This window comes from Orcinus orca, chromosome 5 (genome assembly GCF_937001465.1).
Source record: "Orcinus orca chromosome 5, mOrcOrc1.1, whole genome shotgun sequence".
NCBI classification, from domain to species: Eukaryota; Metazoa; Chordata; class Mammalia; order Artiodactyla; family Delphinidae; genus Orcinus; species Orcinus orca.
Window position 1 is genome coordinate 118,243,290 of NC_064563.1, and position 20,409 is coordinate 118,263,698.

The window sequence follows — 20,409 nt, forward strand, 5'->3', positions numbered from 1 at the left end:
AACATGCTTTGTCTTCTCTAGAATGAGTTAAGAGGTGGGCTCTTAGCATAATAGTGGCCTATGATATGAGCTAAGAAAATTAAATTCTCTATCTGAGATCTATATCTTGATCTAAGTGAACCCATTGTGTTGCTGTTTACTTGCCACCAAAGATCATCAAGCATTTTAAGGTGAGAACTGCCTGCATTATATTTTAGGGGAACATATTTTGATGACTTGCAAACATATTTGATCCGTCCCTCTTCAACTGAAAATGTAAATATTTGGATTTATATTTACTTATGCTGAACAAATGATTTCTATGTAAAGAAAATTATGAAAATAGCTCATTTTAAAATTAAACTTATAGTCTATTTTAAAAAAATACTGGCATATAAAAGATTTACTTATTACTACTGGCAATGTGTTGTATATGCATGTATATATATAAAATTATGATTGCAGATACTATTTTGAAAAAATCTGAGTTTTATATTTTTTAATGGTTGGCTTTTTTAAGAGAAGTGCTAAGAACTTATGTATTTAATAAATCATAAGAGTGTTTCAAAAAGGGTGAGAAATTCATTCATATAACTCAGGAATGTCCAATTTTCTTTATTACTGTGATTATTTTAAATTTGTTTTATCACCATGCACAAATTAAGAAAATCTTATAATATCAGTATGATATGATCCAATATCCATAGGGAAGTTTGATCTTAAATCTAAGCTTTAGGAAACATACCTCTGATTATAAGCACAAAACAAACTAATATTAAACTCAATTTGACTAAACTAAGAAGAGAATAATCACATCACTCTTACCTCCTAAAGAATGCTTTCTATCACCAATTTAAGTAATTTTGTATTCAAATGTAGATGAAGTAGTTAATATAATTCATATATATATATATATATATATATATATATATAAATGTCACTCAGATTAATGGATTCAAAAAAGCAGTAAGCACTATTGTGAATCATGTTCTGCTTACAATTACTCAAAAGATAACTTTAAAAACTCAGTGGTAATCAAGATATACAGAATATTTAATAAGGAATTCACAGAAGGTCTTAAACAATCCATGGCTTACAATATATAGATTAAAAAGAAAAAAATATATATATATATATTGATTGAGACTTTGCATATCTTGGATGAAATAAGCCTAGGATAAAATTAATTTTTTAATTATTCAGTACAATTGTGGGATTCCTCATAAATAAATGACAGTACAAATGACATATAAGGTTATTCAAAAAAATTCCCCTATATAATTAAGCCAGTTTAAATTCATAACAGATGTTTAAAATTTTCTGCATTCTACAATGTATCTAATTCTACCAATAGGTAAGAAGAGCAAATGGCTCATTTTGGAGGGGAGAGAGAACATTAACATTTTCAGACTGAAAGGGTTTTATCTCTGAGGAAAAGTCATTTAGTAAATGTTAACCTAATGACGTAAAAGAATTAACTCTTTATGGCTTTGATGCCTCATAGCCTGTGACATATCATAATACGCCATAATCTTTTATTAAGGAACTGAGGTTAAAAAAAAACTTCATAGAAATAAATAGTATATCATTAGTATGAAAAAATAAGCATATAAGGTCATGGCATCAACTAGAAATGTGCAGATAAAGTCGTCAGTCATACACAACATAGATGTTATGTTTGAAAGTTAGAATGTCTACTAGGACCTCCTCATTTTAGAGATGAGGATCCTTGGGCCTAGAGAAAATCACTGATATTCATTATGATAGGTATATATTTCTTTCCAGTAAAATGTGTTTTTCCCCACGTGTGCTATACAATACCTGCAGTACAGACTGTTAGTTCAGCTGTTGTATCTTGAATATATATGAAAATTTACAGCACAAAAGAATTATCAATAGGAAAGATTAGGGGTTTTTTGGCAATTAAATGTAAAGAATAATGTCCCATATTAACATTCTTGTTTAGCATGGTATCAGGACCTTACTCTAAATAATATCATTCAATAGAATACTATTACATAATATTTCGGAAAAATTGTCCAAAGATAGGAAGTCACATCACCAGACTCCTAATATTATGAACAATTGCCAAAATCATTTGCATTTTTGTTGAATTCATCTTTTGCTGTCCACACCATGGGGTTGACTTTCCTACAAGATCTTTTTATTGTAAAGTTCTCTGGACTCTTAAGCAGGGCTCAAGGCAGATCAAACTCATCTGATCCTTAATAATTCGTATTTAGTAAAATGGTACTATTTTTCCCTGAATACATCCTTGTATAATTAGTACATAAAGGGTGATGGTGAATTTTACCCCCCTCCCCCAAATCATGATTTCATTAGGATAAACTGTTATTGTTATTTGAAAGATAAATGTCTGACAGTGAGTTGTGATCCAGGTACTTCTTCATGGTTGTTAGGAACACAGGTCATATGCTGGTGACAAACAAATATTTCTCCTTACTGTGACGAGACCAACCTGAGAGACTGCCACTCCTCTCTGAGCTGTTGTGAGAGCTGGTGGTGCTGAAATCCTGTGACTGGTTGTGTGGCATTCTATTAGACAATCCCTCAGCCAATCGGTAGTCAGGGATGTAAAGTAAGGCTAAGGGTTAAAGGGCAGAGGTCATAGTGGCATCATGTGATTAGTTCACAGCACAAGCCCATGCAGAACATGCAGTTAGCAACTCAGAAGCAGATGTCATAGGACAGTGGAGGCATGTTTTGTCTACCCTGCCTAATGGAAGTCGAGATGGACTACTGATCGCTATTGAAAAAAGAGCTAAAAGGATGAAACTGATTGGTGTTGGTGTGTGGTGACAGTGACGACGGTGGTGGTGGTGGGGATTGTGGAAGGTACTGAATACATGCCGGTATATTTTTTAGTTTAGGTAGTGAACCTGGTGATGAATCACTAAACTGAACAACAAATACTAATTTCTATCTCATGCAAAAATGATATGAAAATAACTCTTCAGGAAGTAAGGACTTGACATACCATTGTTACCTTTGTTCTGATCAGGTAGAGAATAACCAAATCCCATCAGATCTGTTTTTTGCTGAATTGAGCTTTTCCACTGTGGATCAGGCAGATCAACAGCCAATTCATGTATGCTATTGGAATGCAATATCTGTGTAGTGGCATATGGAGTAGCCTGTGTTATTTGGCTGGAACTGTTGTAAGTGGTTTTGGTCGTGAAGTCAATGCTGCTATAAATAGCTCCATCTGAGAGCATCGTTGCCGTTTTATCCCCTTGGCCTGGAACTGGTGGCAGCACATCTGTGGTGAACATAGGGAAATGAAACAATTTAATGATGCACAGGAAGCCCAAAACTATCAGGACTGAAGATGAAAAATCAACGTGTCATGCCACACGTTTGCATTTCAGCTGAGATGGGCTTCATGAGCCAATGAAGGGTAGATGATATACAACCATCACCAAGCTATCAGCCTTGTGACAGGCAGGCCTACAGCTCGTCCTTCATGTCTCACTGGTTAACACACCCCCTCCCCCATTTTCTTCAACCATGAATGAGAAGTTTGGTATATTTCACTATTAAAAAATGCTTTCAGATGCTCATTCTGTTTTAGAATCTATGAAATTGTTAGCTCTTTACTGAAGCAATGACAAAAGTGAATCTACAAATCATGGATTAAAGCATCTTTTTCCACTTTATCCCAAGAGACATGGAATATAACTGCTAAATAGATGCGAACATGTCCAAAATTATACTCTCCAAACTATGAGGCACTTTCTTCTGAAGTTTCAACTTGCTGTTTATCTGGGTTGATTTCACAGCTCCAGAAATGGAGTGTAACTAATGGTAACAATTTATTTTTATTGGATAACAAAGGAACATTTTCATGAATAAGTCATTTTCACAATACAGCAGGATTTAACTATAGAAAAAGCAATGAGTGATTAGCGAGTTTAGTTTGTGCTACCAAATCTTAGAAGTGGAGAATTATAGTTTCAAGTTGTAACACAGCAAGTATAAAATTAAAATTTAGGAACAACACTGAATATCAATCAGTCCATTTATCACTTTGGTGTGCTAAATTATCTTTACATGATGCTTTTTATTTCAGAACTGCCACCTCTCTCCTGAGCACTCACTTTCCTTCCCAGAAGAAAGATACTAGTATCTAAAAAAAGAAAATAAAACAAAAACACACACACACACTAATACTATTTTTAATCATGCAGAGTTAAAGTGAATATAATTATATTATGCTCCTTAATAATGTATGTTCTGAAAGTCACATTTCATAGGACATGAGGTCATCAACCCACTTGATCTCTTCATTATGGGAAATTTTCAACTAGTTATAGTACTGTAATAATGAACCAGCTTGTCTCAGTACCAAAACCAGCTTATCATCACAAGGAGAATGCTGAAATAGTCAAAATATCCTAAAACTTTTAGATGAGATGATACCCAACAGTACTTGAAATAAGGATTCTTGTAAAATATTAATTTTGCTTTTATATTTTACAAAAGCTAAAAATGATCTTCTTTAGCAATAGTAACAAGACATTTATAATATATTTTATGCACTATATAATTTAGGTCTCTCTGAGGGTTTTGATGTCTGGAATTCCAAACTGTTTTATAATTAAGTATATATGTACTTTATTAAATGACTATTATAATACATATCAGTGAGACTGTTAAACATGTTCACATTTGTAATATTTCACCAAGTTGTATAAGCAAGTAAATTGTTCTTGGATTCAGAATTTTTTAACTACTTTCTCGCCCTTCTTGTTTTTAGCTATAAACTAATTAGAAAATTTGATGACAAAGAAACGTATTTCATTCTAAAGCATTAGGTCAGTATCATTTTATTATCAAAAACTTTTGATACTTAATAATATATCAAGATTGTGAAGGTAGATCCTTCACTCTAGGGAAGTTTTTAGGGTTTTGTTTCTACTTCCTCCACCATGTCTTTCACTGATGAATATTAACTGGATAGATGTTTCTCCAGCATTGACCCCAGCTTCCCAACACCTTGAATATGATGTTCTCCAAAGCTTTAGATTTATATTGTGAGCCACTGCAAGTTTTTGAACTGTTGTGTGTTTAAATGTTTAAAAATGGAAAAAAAATAGTCCGAGAATCTAATCCTTCATAATGTTATTCTGCACCGAACAAAGCTACGGTTCTAGAAATAGAATCTCTCTCTGCTTATGAATTATAGAAACATTTCCCTCCAGTTGGATTTACTCATGATTTCATTCTGCAGTCTTTCAGCACCTTGGTTACACATGCATTTATTTCTTTTTTGCCTGGAATAATTACTTGTATGAATGACTGTCCCCTTCACTGTATCTTAAATTAGTTGAGGACAGGAGTACCTGGGATTTATGTCTCTAATTCCATAATTCCTCACTTAGCATTGTGCAAAGAGTAAGCACTTACTGAATAGTTAAATGAATTTTTATTGTTTGTATTGTCAAAATGTAGACATGTGATAATTAGTAACTTTATTCTTCAAAATACGATTTTCATTACATTTAAACATGTATTGGTATAACATTCTTTTTTTATTGTTATTAAAGTTGACATATTTGGTGTCAGAAGACAGATTTTTAATGTTTATTTATTTATTTGGCTGTGCCAGGTCTTAGTTGCTGCACGCGGGACCTTTGTTGCAGCACGCAGGATCTTTTTCTTTAGTTGCGGCATGAGAACTCTTAGTTGTGGCATGTGGGATCTAGTTCCCTGACCAGGGATCAAACCCGGGCCCCCTGCATTGGAAGCACAGAGTCTTAGCCACTGGGCCACCAGGGAAGTCCCAGTATAACATTTTCAAAGGAAAAAATGTCAGTATCCGTGATTATTCTTCTAAGTGAACATGGTAATACAATCATACATGTGAATCCCACCTTAACTGCAGAACAGTGTAGATAAAAGAACCTAGGCTTTAAAATCTGTTAGATCTGGATTCTACACATAGATCTCAAATTTTTCATCTTGATAAACCTTAATTTCTTGACCTCTAAGATGGAAATATAATTATCTATGTCCTACATTTATTGTGCAAAGGAAATAAAATTTGCAAAAAATCCTATCTTTGGTACATAGTAAATGCTTAAAATACTTATCACACTGAAAAAAGATACAGTAAACCCTGAAAAAACTTTGTCTTGGCCTTGATAGCTACCTGTGAAATATTTTCATGTCATGAAAATGAAGTGGAAATGGAAGGAAACCTTGAAAATCTTCAAATGTACCCTTTGGCTAAATTAGACTGAGACATTTTAGATGTTGATGTAGTCTGCCAGAAACTGAAAAAACCAAAACCAAAACCAAAACACTTTCTCCATCTTTGCGCATTTAATTCTTGATATGTAGATAGAATGGCGTGTTATTCCAATACAAGAAAGACAGGCAGCTATTCCTTGATTGATAAAAGCTTTGGGACCAGAATTTCAAAGGCAGTGGGTAGGGCAGGGCATCTCCTTGGTGAGGAGATGCTTGGGCATAGAACTACCCAATGTAAAGTAGCAGCCTATAATTGCAGGGCTCAGAGTTTGGACACCTAGGGGAGGCAGCCACCACTATCAGAGGGTCTGGGCAAGTGAGAATCTAAACGGGGAGTACTGGATTACAGAGGGTAAGCAAGACTCTTGAGGAGTCATACAATTTACTTTCTGTTCTATCATTTACTCCCCAGTCATGCCTGTTGGCCACTGATTGTATGTCAAGCTTTGTGCTAAACCTGTATATTTAGTCATCCATTTAATTCTCATTACACACCTATAAGGTAGGGCTGGTTATTTTCTGCATCTTATTTGGAGAATGGGAGGGAGATCCCTCTTTTTCAGTTTGTATTGACACAATGCAGAGTTGTGCAATAATTAGTAACTTTATTATTTGAAACACTATTTTAATTATATTCAAACTTGGATTGATATTACATTTGTAAAGAGAAAATGCCAATATCCATGACTATTCTTCTAAGTCAATATGTTTATACACTCATACACGTGAAATCCATCACTGAGGTTTATAATGGACTCAGAAAAGTTTAGCTCAGCCCTGGGTCTCCTACATTAATTCTACCTAGAAGTGTAGAAATCCTCCAGTGGATTCACATGAACTTTCTTAGATTACAGCACTATTCTCCTAATTAATCACCCAAATTTTCCACACTATCTCCATTCTCCACCCAGCAGCAGGATGGATGATTTAAAACAGTACTCGCATTCTAGCATTCTCCTCTAAAAGTCCATCAATGGCTTCTGAACATCCTTCGGCCAAAGTTTAAAGTCTTTGTGTAGCTCAGAAGGCCCTCTGTTACCTGTCCTTCTGTATTTCTTACCACTCTTTCTGCCTTGCAATCTATACTCAAGTCATTAGGAAATTCATTCGCTTCTTAAATAGGTCAACGTTTCTCTTACTTTCTGGGCCTTAAAACACAGTAGGTTTCTTCTCTACACACTTTCTACACACTCTTGACTCCCCACCTTTCCTTCATATATCAGCTTAAATAATACTCCATTCATAGAACTTTCCTACTCCCGGGTTCAGCTCTTTCATCTGGGGTACTGGCAAGGCAGTTCCAGTCCATTAACTGTCTGTACAATCCCCTGCTAAGGAAAAACTCATGTATCGGCTGAATGGAACAATGGGGCCTGAGACTTCTCTAGTCCCATCTTTCTCTAAACCCATTGCTCTCCTGGTGACTGGATGAAAAGATGGAGAGGGGAAGGTGGTGATTATTTATAGTAGGTCCAATTATGTCTCCTTATAAAGGCCTATGGGGAGGACCCTGGTACCAAATTTTGAAGACCTTAGCATGTCAGCCACTTAGCATTTTTTGTCTTTTATTTAGGGTACTATCAGTTGTAGAACTACAGAAAAGCTCTCTGTCAACATGTTGTTATACTTACTTAAGTGTCTACTCCTTATATGATATTATATTTTTACCGTCTGCTATAGTGCCAGATACACAGGACATGCTCAATAAATATAAATTGAATGAGAATCAGAGAAGTGAAAAGACTAGTTTGAAATCATAAGCCCTGTTTGGCAGCATCATTCCTGATTTTAGTAATCTTGTACTAATAGTTCCAAAACCAAATGTATTATGAATATTTATCTTCTTGGTTAGTGATGACGTCCTTAAAAGCTTAGTTTTACTCAAGATAATAGATACAACAATTTTATAATAAAATATTTAGCAAATGTACAGCATTATATGTACATGTGCATCACTAAATTTAATTATGGAAGAAAATACTTTTTAGTATGCCTTTTTCAAAATATTTAGGAAAGCCAAGAAAACAAATAAACGAAAAAATTTTGAAAAACATAACTTACCTCCACGCCCAAAATTCGCAATCTCATTTGGGCCACTATTGCTGTTGTTTACTGGCAAGCTCGTGGCTGGCCATGAATCAGCAAGCCATGGATAACTGGGATCACCAGCATTTAGAAGACCTGGGCGGCTAAAACAGGAATTAAAAGGAAATCAATCCATGGAACTCAATGAGAGATTTGGACATCAGTCTCATGAACTAAAATGGATTAAAGAATTTAAGATTTTAATTCACTTTCAAATTAAAATCTGTAGGCTCTCAAGAATTAAGGAACTTTAGCAGTTCACTAGGCTATATATAGATCAACCCTGTCAGTGGAAGCCGAAGAGTGCTGCCTGGGATTCTGCTGATACTCAAATGAATTCAGTCGTCTTCCCTGAAACTGGTGGCAAACTGGTAACAGAGCAGCATCCCGACACAAGGTCTGATGATAAACTGGCACCTCAAGGGAACAACTGCTCAGTATCAGCCATTTCCAGGACTTTGAACTATTGCTTCCTTAATTCCTGCAGCTCCCATATTTATCTGTCCCCTATAGGCTATAACCCCTGATATGGGCCCTCATGCTTGATTAGAGGCAAGGAACTTAAGGGAAATTAATGAACAGTATTTATACTGTTCCATCAATAGCACATTTTCAGGTTCTCTAAATTTAAAATGTTAGGAGAATATTAAAGGTTTTTTTAAAGATCCACTGTGGTCTGATCCAGCATGTGTATATAATCTATGAAGAAAACTTCCTTCATATTCTATTTAATAAAGAATTCCCATCTTTAAAATAAAAGATGGGATTCTGGTCACTTTCCAGATTATTAGCATATTTACAAAGATACAGCAACATCTATAGTCATTGTACTTTTTTTTCTGATAGACCCTTTGTGATACAATCCCTAAGAGAAACATGTGTTTCTATGGAAACTGCAATAAGAAGATCCAACTGCTTTCTTGCTACATCCACTAGCTCTCATTAGACCTAATCTCTTTTTGCTAAAATATTGATTAAATGGGAGATTGGAAGTTATTACCAGAGCCTAATTACAATCTCCATATCGGCAAAGGGAAAATAGATGAGGATATATGGGTTTGTTATCAACTTTTATCAATTTCAATTGAGTATCCAAAGTTGTGGAATCCAGTCTGATCAATCTACAGCCTATTCATCATCCATGAATCATTTACTTTGTGATCGATTATGTGTAATTGTTCACTCACAGCAATTTAGTGAGAACCAATAAGGAGTCTTAAACAACAGCAACTTCATTTGCTAATGTCTAATTAATGCAATAAACATCCTGCTAACAAATGAATACATTCCTTGTGATATTTACTACTAATTTCTTCAGGGGCCTCTGGGAGATATGAAACATCTGGACTTGATTCCTCTAAAGTGCACAACAGATAGGCCATTAAACCTTGTGGTAAGCCGTTTAATTCCTCCTAGAATTCTCACTTATAAGTGATTGTTTATTACAATAATAGCCTCTTACTATAGAGTTTCCTCAGTCCTGATTAAAAATAATAATTTAAAAAATCTCCTCAGTATACCTTCCATTGCTCATTAGTCCTCCATCTCCTCTTTGAAATGTAACTGTAAAAAAAAAAGAAACATACACAAGTAGTCAATATTAATTATGATTAATAACAACTACATATTGGCCCTCAGTTTAGAGCTGAAACCTCTGGGAATTTTAACAAAATATAATTAACATAATTGTACAGAGAATAAGAAGCAGTGGTTTGGCCTAAAGCAAAGCTATCATTTGCTCCATCTTTAATAAGACATTGAAATATTCCTCAAGCCAAACATATGGTTAAGTCAAAGGGGCAATTTTTATTTGGGTGTCAATTGGTATATACATGGTATTGGAAGATCGACATGCAATAACGAGGAATTATCAAATCATGACTTTTAATGTTAACATAGAGGTGTCCTAATCAGAGGGCATAATGCAAAATGCACATAGTTAAAACTGAAACAGGATAGTCCAAACAGATAATATCCTTTTAATGAAACAAGTGAAAGTACTGATTGACAACACATTCCTCCCCATCACAGATCCTTTTAGGGACATTAAGAAGCACTATGAGTTGAAATACTATAATTACAAAGACATGAACTGTAATGAATGGAGAATACATAATGTATTGGGTGCTTTGTTTCATTAGCCAACTCTTACAAAAATGAAACTTTCAAATAATTGATACTGAATATATTCCAATTGTATATAATGATTACAAAACTTAAGTCCTTTTTAAAACTGTGAACTTATTAGCAATATCAAGAAGTATCCAGGAGGGCCACAGCTGAAGAATCCACTCCCTCTGGTCACTAGATTCCATTCTACAAAGCTAACAACATGAAAGTGGGCTTCAAGGATTGGCCAAAGAAGGTAAATATCAGTTTGGGTCCATCATCCCGTATCCAAAACCTTTGCAGCTAAATTTACTTGGAATTCAAAATGCTTCAGATCTGAGACAGGTAATATGATGCATACTGCAGGGAGGGTCCAAGGCAGCAAATGTATTTAAAATTATTGTTTTTGCAATGAGATGTGAATATTCATGATTAGTGGAAAAAAGTCTATAAATAACTTCATATTATTTTCGACCAAATTTTGCCACAAAATTACTTAACTAGAAAATCATTGGGAAAAAAAATTGGTGATTAGAAGTTTATGGATTGCAAAATTGCAATTCTGACCAAAATTAGTGTGGATCAGCTAAACCAATCCCTGGGGATGAAGGCAAAAATACCATTTCACAGATGTGAATCCAACATATCCTATCTTTGGAAGATACTAATTAGATTTCCTGTGATTACTTAGTGAGCAAAAGTAAAAATAAAATTTTATGAATTGATTCATATTTTTAATAAACTAAGGACATATTGCTACTTAAAGTGCACACATAGTAAATACTTTCTCATTTGGATAATCTCTCCATCATTCACCTCTTTCTCAAGTTTGAGCTAATAAATATGATCACTCTTTAGATCTTATAACTTTCTAAATGTAGTTCCCCAATCCCTTCCCTAAGGTCATCTAAGGATATATCTCTCATGGCATCATAATTAGGCAATAAGATGGCTAAGGTTCTTTCAGGAATTCATGAAGCAGTGCTTTCAGAAACATCTTGGCACCTAAAAGTACATTGCCGTATCAAGTTTTTAGGTAACTTGTCAAGTGAATTATAAAACAATCCTTACATAAACTTTGTACCTGCCCACGACTGGCTATGGACAGCTCCTTGGAGAAAATAAAAGAATACTGATCACTAATCTGCTTCCTGATGGATTCAGGTGTTGGGAATCAACAATCAGCAGTGTATCCACACCACACTGGGTCCCTTTAATAACTGCTTTTAAGAACAACAATAAAAAATTGATCTGAAACAATTATTGAGAAGAACTGAGCACTGGTGGTATTAAATACAGGCCTGATTAGGAGGAAAAAACACAAAATGTGAAAACAGTACAGCTAATTAGCTTTCTATCTGATGTGACTTCCTAGTTATGTGGATTTTTAATGGACTATCAAGTGATTGTTTTACTCTGGTAAAAGAGAGCTAAGATAATGCTGTGAATATCATTGTGAATATGCAAATCAGCAGGTACTGATGGGCTACACCTCCAAATGTGCTGCTTAGGAGATACATGGGGAGAAGCTGAGCCCTTCTCTCTAACTTAGATGCTCTTTTTCCTCATCCAAATTTTCTGTTACTGTCAGAGCAATAAATGATATTAGAGCAAAAGAGGAGAACTGAAGCAGAAGCACAGAAATTAAGTTGTATTTAACTTCATGTACTTACCAATGGTAAATTTTTCATAAACTGTAAATTTTAAAGTATTATGATGCAGCACTGAAATTCTTATCCAAAAGATATCATTCAAATGGCTAATAAGCACCTGACAAGATGCTCAACATCAGTAATCATTAGGAAAGTGAAAATCAAAACTATTGGGTTAGGGCTTCCCTGGTGGCGCAGTGGTTGAGAGTCCGCCTGCTAATGCAGGGGACACGGGTTCGTGCCCTGGTCCAGGAAGATCCCACATGCCGCAGAGAGGCTGGGCCTGTGAGCCATGGCCGCTGAACCTGTGTATCCAGAGCCTGTGCTCCGCAACGGGAGAGGCCACAACAGTGAGAGGCCCGCGTAGCGCAGAAAAAAAACTATTGGGTTGGCCAAAATTTCATTCAGATCTTACGGAAAAACCAGAACGAAATTTTTGGCCAACCCAATACAATGAGCTGTTACTTCACACCTATTAGGTTGGCTGCTATGCAAGAAACATAAAATAAGCATTAACAAGAATGTGGAGGAATTGAAACCCTTATGCACTGTTGGTGGAAGGTAAAATGGTGCAGCCATAGTTGAAAACAGTATGTTGGTTCCTCAAAAAATTAAAAATAGAATTACCGTAAGATCCATCAATTCCGTTTCCAAAGGAATTGAAATCAGGATCTCAAAGAGATATTTGTACATCCATGTTCATTGTAACATTATTCATAGTAGCTAAAATGTGGAAGCAAGCCAAGCAACCAGTGATGGGTGAATGGATAAGCAAAGTGTACATATAGACACAATGGAACATTATTCAGCCTTGAAAAGGAAGGAATTTCTGAAATATGCTAAAACTTTGATGTATCTTGAGGACATTATGCTAAGTGAAATAAGCCAGTCACAAAAAGATAAATACTGTATGAGTCCACTTCTATGAGGTACTTAGAGTAGTCAAAATCACAGAGACAGAAAGAAGAATGGCGGTTGTGAGGGGCTGGGGGGAGGGGGGAATAGGGAGTTATTGTTTACTGGATATAGATTTTCAGTTTTAGAAGATGAAAAGATTTATGGATATGGATGGTGGTGATGGTTGCACATCATGAATGTATTTAATGCCACTGAATTGTACACTTAAAAATGGTCAAGATAGTAAGTTTCATGTAATGTTTATTTTACCACAATAAAAAATTGAAAAAAAAAATTATCAAGTTAATTTACAGCTGTGTTAGTGTATGGACTCTATGATATGGTCCATATTTACCAAATGAGGATTAAATGTTGTGAATAAAAGAATTTTAAATTTCAAAACTTTCAAGACATATCGATTTCCTATTTGTATTCCAAAGCATTAAACTGTATTCAAATGGTTCTAGACCGCTAAAAGACTGTCAAAATATTTCATAAAGACATTTATCTTTGTACCTCTGCATACCAACTGTACAAAGGCAAAAGTACACAGTCATTATGTAAATACATAATTGACTTAAAATGGCCCATGGATACAATTTGATATACATGAGAATCTTCAATTTTGTATGTTTCTATCAGGAGAGAAAAACAACAACAAAAAACAATACCTTTACATAATAAGGCTGATTAGTTGTCTTTTTAAAGCAAGGGAAAAAGAGAGAACACTTTTTCGAGTATCCTTTTCTTCCCATGCTCTAAAACTTTTAGATTTGTTCCATTTTGAAAAGTAGACCAAAAATAATTGAGTTCTATTAGACCATGAGATCGAAAGCAGACTAGAGGGCTTCCCTGGTGGTGCAGTGGTTGAGAGTCCGCCTGCTGATGCAGGGGACACGGGTTCGTGCCTCGGTCTGGGAAGATCCCACATGCCGCGGAGCGGCTGGGCCCATGAGCCATGGCCACTCAGCCTGCACTAAGGATGAACAATCAGAACTCCTAAAATGGAAGTCATATTTGGTGTTTTGATCAGCATTTTTTGTGTATGCAGAGAGAGAAAAACATAAAAATAAATGCCACAACAAAGTGAAAGCTGTTTTGAGGTAGCTCTCATTTCAGAGATGTTGAACTGCCTTAAAGCTGAAAGCAAGAGGGTGGGGAGGGTAGGTGGTTGGACAATCTTGCTCTAGTCACTATTTTGATAATCACAGTGTGGTAACTTTGTGCTTATCAGAATTAAATTTGAAATAAGTGTGAATCTTTACCAGGAGTTTCTGCTAGCATCTAAAATTAAGAATTTTCAAGGGAGCAACATAGAGAAGTTTTTGTTGCTAAAACTGACTGACTAGTGCTAAGGTTTCCAAAAAGCTCTATAGACACCACAATCTTAAATGTTTTAGAATTGCATTAAATATTCTGACTTTATTGCAATATTTATAAAAGATATAAGGTAAAGAGATTTTGCAAGTTCATATCATACACAAAGTACCTCTACTATTATCTGACAGGATTAATCCTAATCTCTCGCTTCCTAGAATTGAGGGGGAAGGGAAACAGAGCTACGTGGTAAATTGACATTTTGAGGTAAGGAAGCTTTCAGAGTGCCTATCTCTAGTAGGCCACATTTTCCTACTCCAAATGGAAACTTTAATGTTGCCAGCCAAGCCTCACTCCCTTTCCTGATAAGCTATTTCTCAACTATGAATGTAGATTAATCCTCTTTTAATAAGCATTAACTCAAGCCCAGATAATCAGAGTATAAAAATTCCATCAAATCTTTTAGCTGTCTTAGGGTCATTTTGTCAAATAATTTCACCAAGGGTTTAAAACCTATGCATGAAGTGTTTGGTATTTCATAATTTGCTCACTTATTAAATTATATATATTTACTGAGTTTAATAAAATCTGTTCTCCTCAAAGGTAATATTCATAAAATAGAACTCACCCCTTTAAAAGTGAAAATGTTTATTTTCATTAAAAAGTTGGTGACTTAAAAATTATGAATATGAACAACATAAGTTTGAAAAGAATCGTGTAGCCTTCATGAAGATTATAATACAATATATAGAATCTTCATGAAGGCTGCATGGCTTTTATTCAAACTTATGTCATTCACTTTTCTATTCACAAATACCATTAATACATATAATCAAACATTTACTCTAGATTCAAAATCACCTAGTATTTTCTGCCTAAACATGTTTACAATTCTATTTCACCCGGTAATTCAGGTAGTGAATTCTTCTGGCAGTCAGGAACCTCACATGCAGTGACAAGCAGACTGCTAGTGTTCAATGAAGATTAACATAAATAACCCTGCATGTTACTCTAGAAAAATATAAAATGATTTCATGTAGAATATGAGATATGAGGATACCTTTCTCATTCCAGCTGCCCTTCTCTGAGCCATGAGCAAAGCTGTTGTGCGTGTTTGTGTCTGAAGAATTTAAATAAAGAATAAATAGGAAAAAACTGAATAGGAAGTTAGTGTGTAATTTTGCCCTGGGGAAATCTCCAAGTTCTTCTATGTAAAGGAGCAAAACATGTTCAGGCCAAATTCTACTCTCAGATCATTTAAGTGTATAAGTTTACATTTGATTCTTGATAGTTGCTTTTACAATCTAAGGTGCTAATCCACTAGTGTTCTATGATCAATATGTTAAATCCTCTGAACATAAGAAAAATATCAACACTGAGTAGCATGCCATTTTTTTTTTACCTTCCTTTTAAGCATTCAAATATAATTTTCCACATGGAGATGGAGAATCAAAGATTAGCCACAATAAAATCAGCAGGTGAGTTTTTGCCTGTACAGAGTGAGTGGAAAGTATCCTGCCGAGAGTTAGATTCTCCACTCTGCAAGTTATTTCTTCTCCCCACTAGTTAAAAACTTCCCTCTGGTGGTTAAAATCTACCTGTGGGGCTTCCCTGGTGGCACAGTGGTTGAGAGTCCGCCTGCCAATGCAGGGGACACGGGTTCGTGCCCCGGTCTGGGAAGATCCCACATGCCGCAGAGCGGCTGGGCCCGTGAGCCATGGCTGCTGAGCCTGCGCGTCCGGAGCCTGTGCTCCGCAACGGGAGAGGCCACAACAGTGAGAGGCCCGCGTACCGCAAAAAAAAACAAATTAAAAAATAAATAAATAAAATAAAATAAAATAAAATCTACCTGTGATGGTTAAGAAGACTTGGAATGAAGTGGGAAAAAGCAAGTGCTGAAATCAAATTTTACCTGCTTTTCAATTCTACTTAGGATCAGTCTAGCGTTATTAAAATGCATGTTTCTTAATTTACATCAATTGCAGCAGAGTTTAAGTATAATCCAAGATCAAATTTGGGGTTTGAAATAAATGAAGACATTTTTTGTTATAAATTAATTTAAATACCGATCCCAAAGTAAACTTTCATTTATTTGAAAAAAATGTTATTGCTATCATAAATCAATAAGAAAATTTTGAAACTATATAGATATTACCATGCAGTAAAAAGTGGAAACATTAGACTTTTCATTTTGTGAGTAAAATTACATTGCTTTAATGTTACTGGGTTTAGTTTTCATGCTTGTTAAATTATAAGATTTCCAGAGAAATTTTTATGAAAACCAAAAATAAACAGAACTAGTACACATAGACTATTTTCTCTATAATTTTTATAAAACACTTCAGAGAAAAATATCCCTGTACGAAATCCCTGTGCTCTTAAAATGGATCATTAGCTCATGCATGAAATATCAGAAATTTAAACATATGATAAATACATACTACACTAATCATTCCTATTTAAAATCCTCATATTCTCAAGAATATAAAAATTCCAGGAGGTGCAGGATAGGATATTTATGGAGGGAAATGTGTAGAGAATATCGCCAGGTCAGATATGCAATACTAAGTACCTGTGGTTTGGATTTTCATTTGCTTCTCACCTAGAAGAGAACAGCAGTTGCTGGAAGGCAAATTACCAGCTGAAGGTGAATCCATTCTGAGAGTCAGCCATCTATCAATTAAGTATAAATGTTCAGAAAGGTTGCTCTGTGGCTTGGCCTAATTCCAAAATATTTGAAGTGCATAGCACCTTCCGAGTTAGTAGTTCTTCTACAAGTAGATGGATATCAATCACAATGAGAACTGATAATAGGAAATGTACTACTCTTGTCAAGCTCAAAGACCAACAGATATTTTTAAATTAAATGCATAGGTTTTGCAAAGAACTGCTGTTTAAAAAAAAAGAAGAAAAAAGGCTATCTGACATAATTTTACTAAAAACGTAAACTACTAATTACGAGACCTATGCTATTTTGAAGGAGTGAGTGAATAAAGATGTGTGGAGGGTAAAAATGCAACACTCCAAACGTGGCATCTTAGAACTTCGTACTGAAGTGGCTAGCATAGTCAATCTTTTATTATTTTCACTAAAGCCAAGCAATGAGATAAAACATAAAAATAGTCCTTGAATTAAATCATTCTTCCTTATTTCTCATGTGATTTATATGAGCGTGTCACAGAGACGAAATGGAACGTGGTGATTGACTAAACAGACAGGTTGATGGACAATACCTTCAGGGAATGAAAGCAGAGGACTGGACTGCAAAACAAGAAGTTACGTTAAAGTATCATTAATGTTCATGACTCTGACACTCAGCAGTTATTGCCCAGCATACCTTTCCAGGAAGAATCACTCACTGGTAGGATGATAAAGCACTCAGATGACAAAGCGTAAGGATGCAGGCATCAGCAACCAATGAGAAATGAGAATGGCAGAGCAATAGCAAGTCACAAAGCATGAAAGGCCCTTTTTAATGGATACATTATACTACCTTCTCTAGTCCTGGGAATTTGTTCTAACCAGTAACTAATAAACTTATTTTCACAAAATATAGACATGAGCCACAGTGTTATCGTCAAATGATCGTATTTAAATGCTATCGAATAACAAGAAAGGCAACCAAGTGGGTGCTATTCCTTTTATTTTGAACTATTCTCAGAAGCTCAGACACCTACAAGCTACAGCAGCGGATAAACTTAATAAGAATTGAAGCCTCTGTCAAAGTCACCTAACACATTTATGTTTCTTACTAAAGTAAAAATTAGAAATAGAAGATGAATAAAATATCTCAAAAATTTTAAAATATTTGTAGGACGATGGCAAGTTAAAATTGTTCCCTTGTAAATTCTACAAAGTGTGAAATATTGTGAGATAATTTCTTTTGATGATCATTGTTAGAGAAAGTACTTAAAATGCATTGCAATTTAAACTGTAATTGAATATAGCTTCAGTATTGAGCTCATTTTTCAATCACTGATAATTTTCTCCCTCTCTCTCTTCCTTGGAAGTATTTTGAAGGCCATAATTTTGGACATCCTTAAAATTCCTGTTCTTGATTCTAAGAAGAAAACATTTTTGCGAACAAGTAGAACACCAACGGTCTTCTTTTTCTTCTGCTGCTTCTTTTGCTTCTCCTTTTTCTTCCTTCTAAAATGCCTATTGGTCCCTTTGAAATAGACATCCTATTTAAGTGACTAGTAAATCACTTAATTCATGCCTCATCAGTCTCATCAATCCTGGTGAGATTTTTTTTGCTTCGTTTGTATTTTCCATCTGAGACACAGTTTGTATTGTAATCTGTATCATGAAATACAAAGAACTACATTTCAAATCTTTTCTCTTTTTTTCTGAGCATTTTAGGAATGCTCTTGCTTAAATTCACTTTTCAAACAGCGGTGTCATAGCATGCAAAGTCTGTGTGTGTGTGTGTGTGTGTGTGTGTGTGTGTTGAACTAGTTGAGAAAAATGTCTAAGCACTTTATCAGTGTGCATTCTTCTTATGCTTCCTTGGAGATACAAGCAAAAAGATTGCCTTATGGTCATAATGTGATATGGTGAAGAGCAGTGCATTAAAGCATGTTGTCTGTAATTGTTTAAATCAAACCCAAAACATCCATTCATTCACTCAGTTATTCCATTCCATTCCTTCCCTTGAATTTTGTCGTATTTCTAAAGATAAGACATTTTTTTTAGCTGGAAATAGCCTCTTACCAGCATAATTACTGAGTCCCTTTCTCTTCTTTCTTCGCCAATACAACCAGATGCTAAAACCCATCAGAATTACCCAGCAGGCACCACCAATACCAGCTATAAAAGCTGGTTGCTTCACAACATCAGTGATTTGCTCAGTTATGCTGTTATTGTTTTCAGTAATGACAACTTCATTCCTTCCCCCTATGGAAGAAACAACAGTGTTAGTGTTAGTAAATATTAAGACAAAAAACCCCACAAAAATACAGATATGGTATGCCAAAGGCACAGAAGATTAGAACATTCTTTGAAGCAGGTAATATCTGTTGTGTCCTGAGCCTGTCACAATTAATTGGTAAGCATATTTTGTAAGTTTCAGAAAAAGAATCAAATAATAAGTTTGAAATGTGATTAAGAACATTGCTCCCTTGTGTTTTGTTTTGCTGTGGACAGATTCAGAACCACTTCTTGATTTACTGCCTCATAAATAAATACTAAAACAAGTGCTGTGAGCTGAAATAATAGTAACCTTTCTTCAGTTAGGTAAAGCATTTTGTAATATAATTCTCATTTTTTTAAAAAAAGCAACTACAACATTTAACACCAGGTATTTGAAAATTACCTTCCCCCTACAGCACTGCCTAAATACAAATGTTCAAAATATTGCCCTTAGTATTCTACCAAAGGTCTTATTTTGATCATACTTTAATTTTCTGGAAGGTATTAAAATTACTATATTAAACAATGACAATTATGTAAATATCTTTTCATAGAGATTAGTATCTACAGTTCAAACATCATGAAAAGATAAAATTCCTAAATGTCCTTAAAGTATTTGAAACTAATTTGAAAATCCACTTGAAAGCTGGATACAAAACAACTTGAAAATTAATTCTAAGGTCTATGTAACAAAAACATACATTTAAATCTGGACTAAGATGATTCTAGTAGTCATGTTTCTGACAATTTAGCCCTCTCAGAGGTAATAAAGAAAATCTCAATCCACATTTTTAAACAGGTTTAAAACTCACGGAATCATAATATCACTGAAGAGCAAAGATTTATGTGTTTAAGAGATGAATGAATTCAGGCACTGGAAATTAAGTGATTTCTTATGTTAATATCATATCTCATTAGTAACTAATCCAATACTTAAAAAATAAATTGTAAGCAAAATATAAATGGCAAATTTCAGCATATCACATCACAGGAATGTGTAATTCTCATTGTTTCAGTTATCACGGCACTGTAATATATTAGAAAGTGCAAGGTCTTTGAAGTTCCACATTTGAGTATCATCTCAGCCACTTACTAGCTAAGTAAGCAGTGAGCTTATGTAGGGCACTTAATCTTTTGGAATCCCTGTTTCTGTTAGTTGGCAACAGTACTATTTCATTTATTTGGG

General features: G+C 34.8%; 1 protein-coding gene across 9 annotated transcripts in view; it reads right to left on the reverse strand.

Annotated features, from left to right (window-relative positions):
- The window catches only part of ROBO2 (roundabout guidance receptor 2), a 1,654,833-nt gene that overhangs the window by 41,154 nt on the left and 1,593,270 nt on the right, over window positions 1-20,409 (reverse strand). For 6 of the 9 annotated variants that reach the window (XM_049710547.1, XM_049710546.1, XM_049710543.1 and 3 more), the window contains 4 exons: window positions 19,026-19,208; window positions 9,858-9,900; window positions 8,314-8,441; window positions 2,978-3,259 (listed from right to left, as the gene is read on the reverse strand). In XM_049710547.1, coding sequence (XP_049566504.1) covers window positions 2,978-3,259; window positions 8,314-8,441; window positions 9,858-9,900; window positions 19,026-19,208 — 636 coding nt within the window. Of the gene's footprint in view, window positions 1-2,458; window positions 2,585-2,977; window positions 3,260-8,313; window positions 8,442-9,857; window positions 9,901-19,025; window positions 19,209-20,409 lie in introns of all 9 variants that reach the window. The other 3 variants (XM_049710548.1, XM_049710544.1, XM_049710550.1) reach the window with 2 other exon arrangements.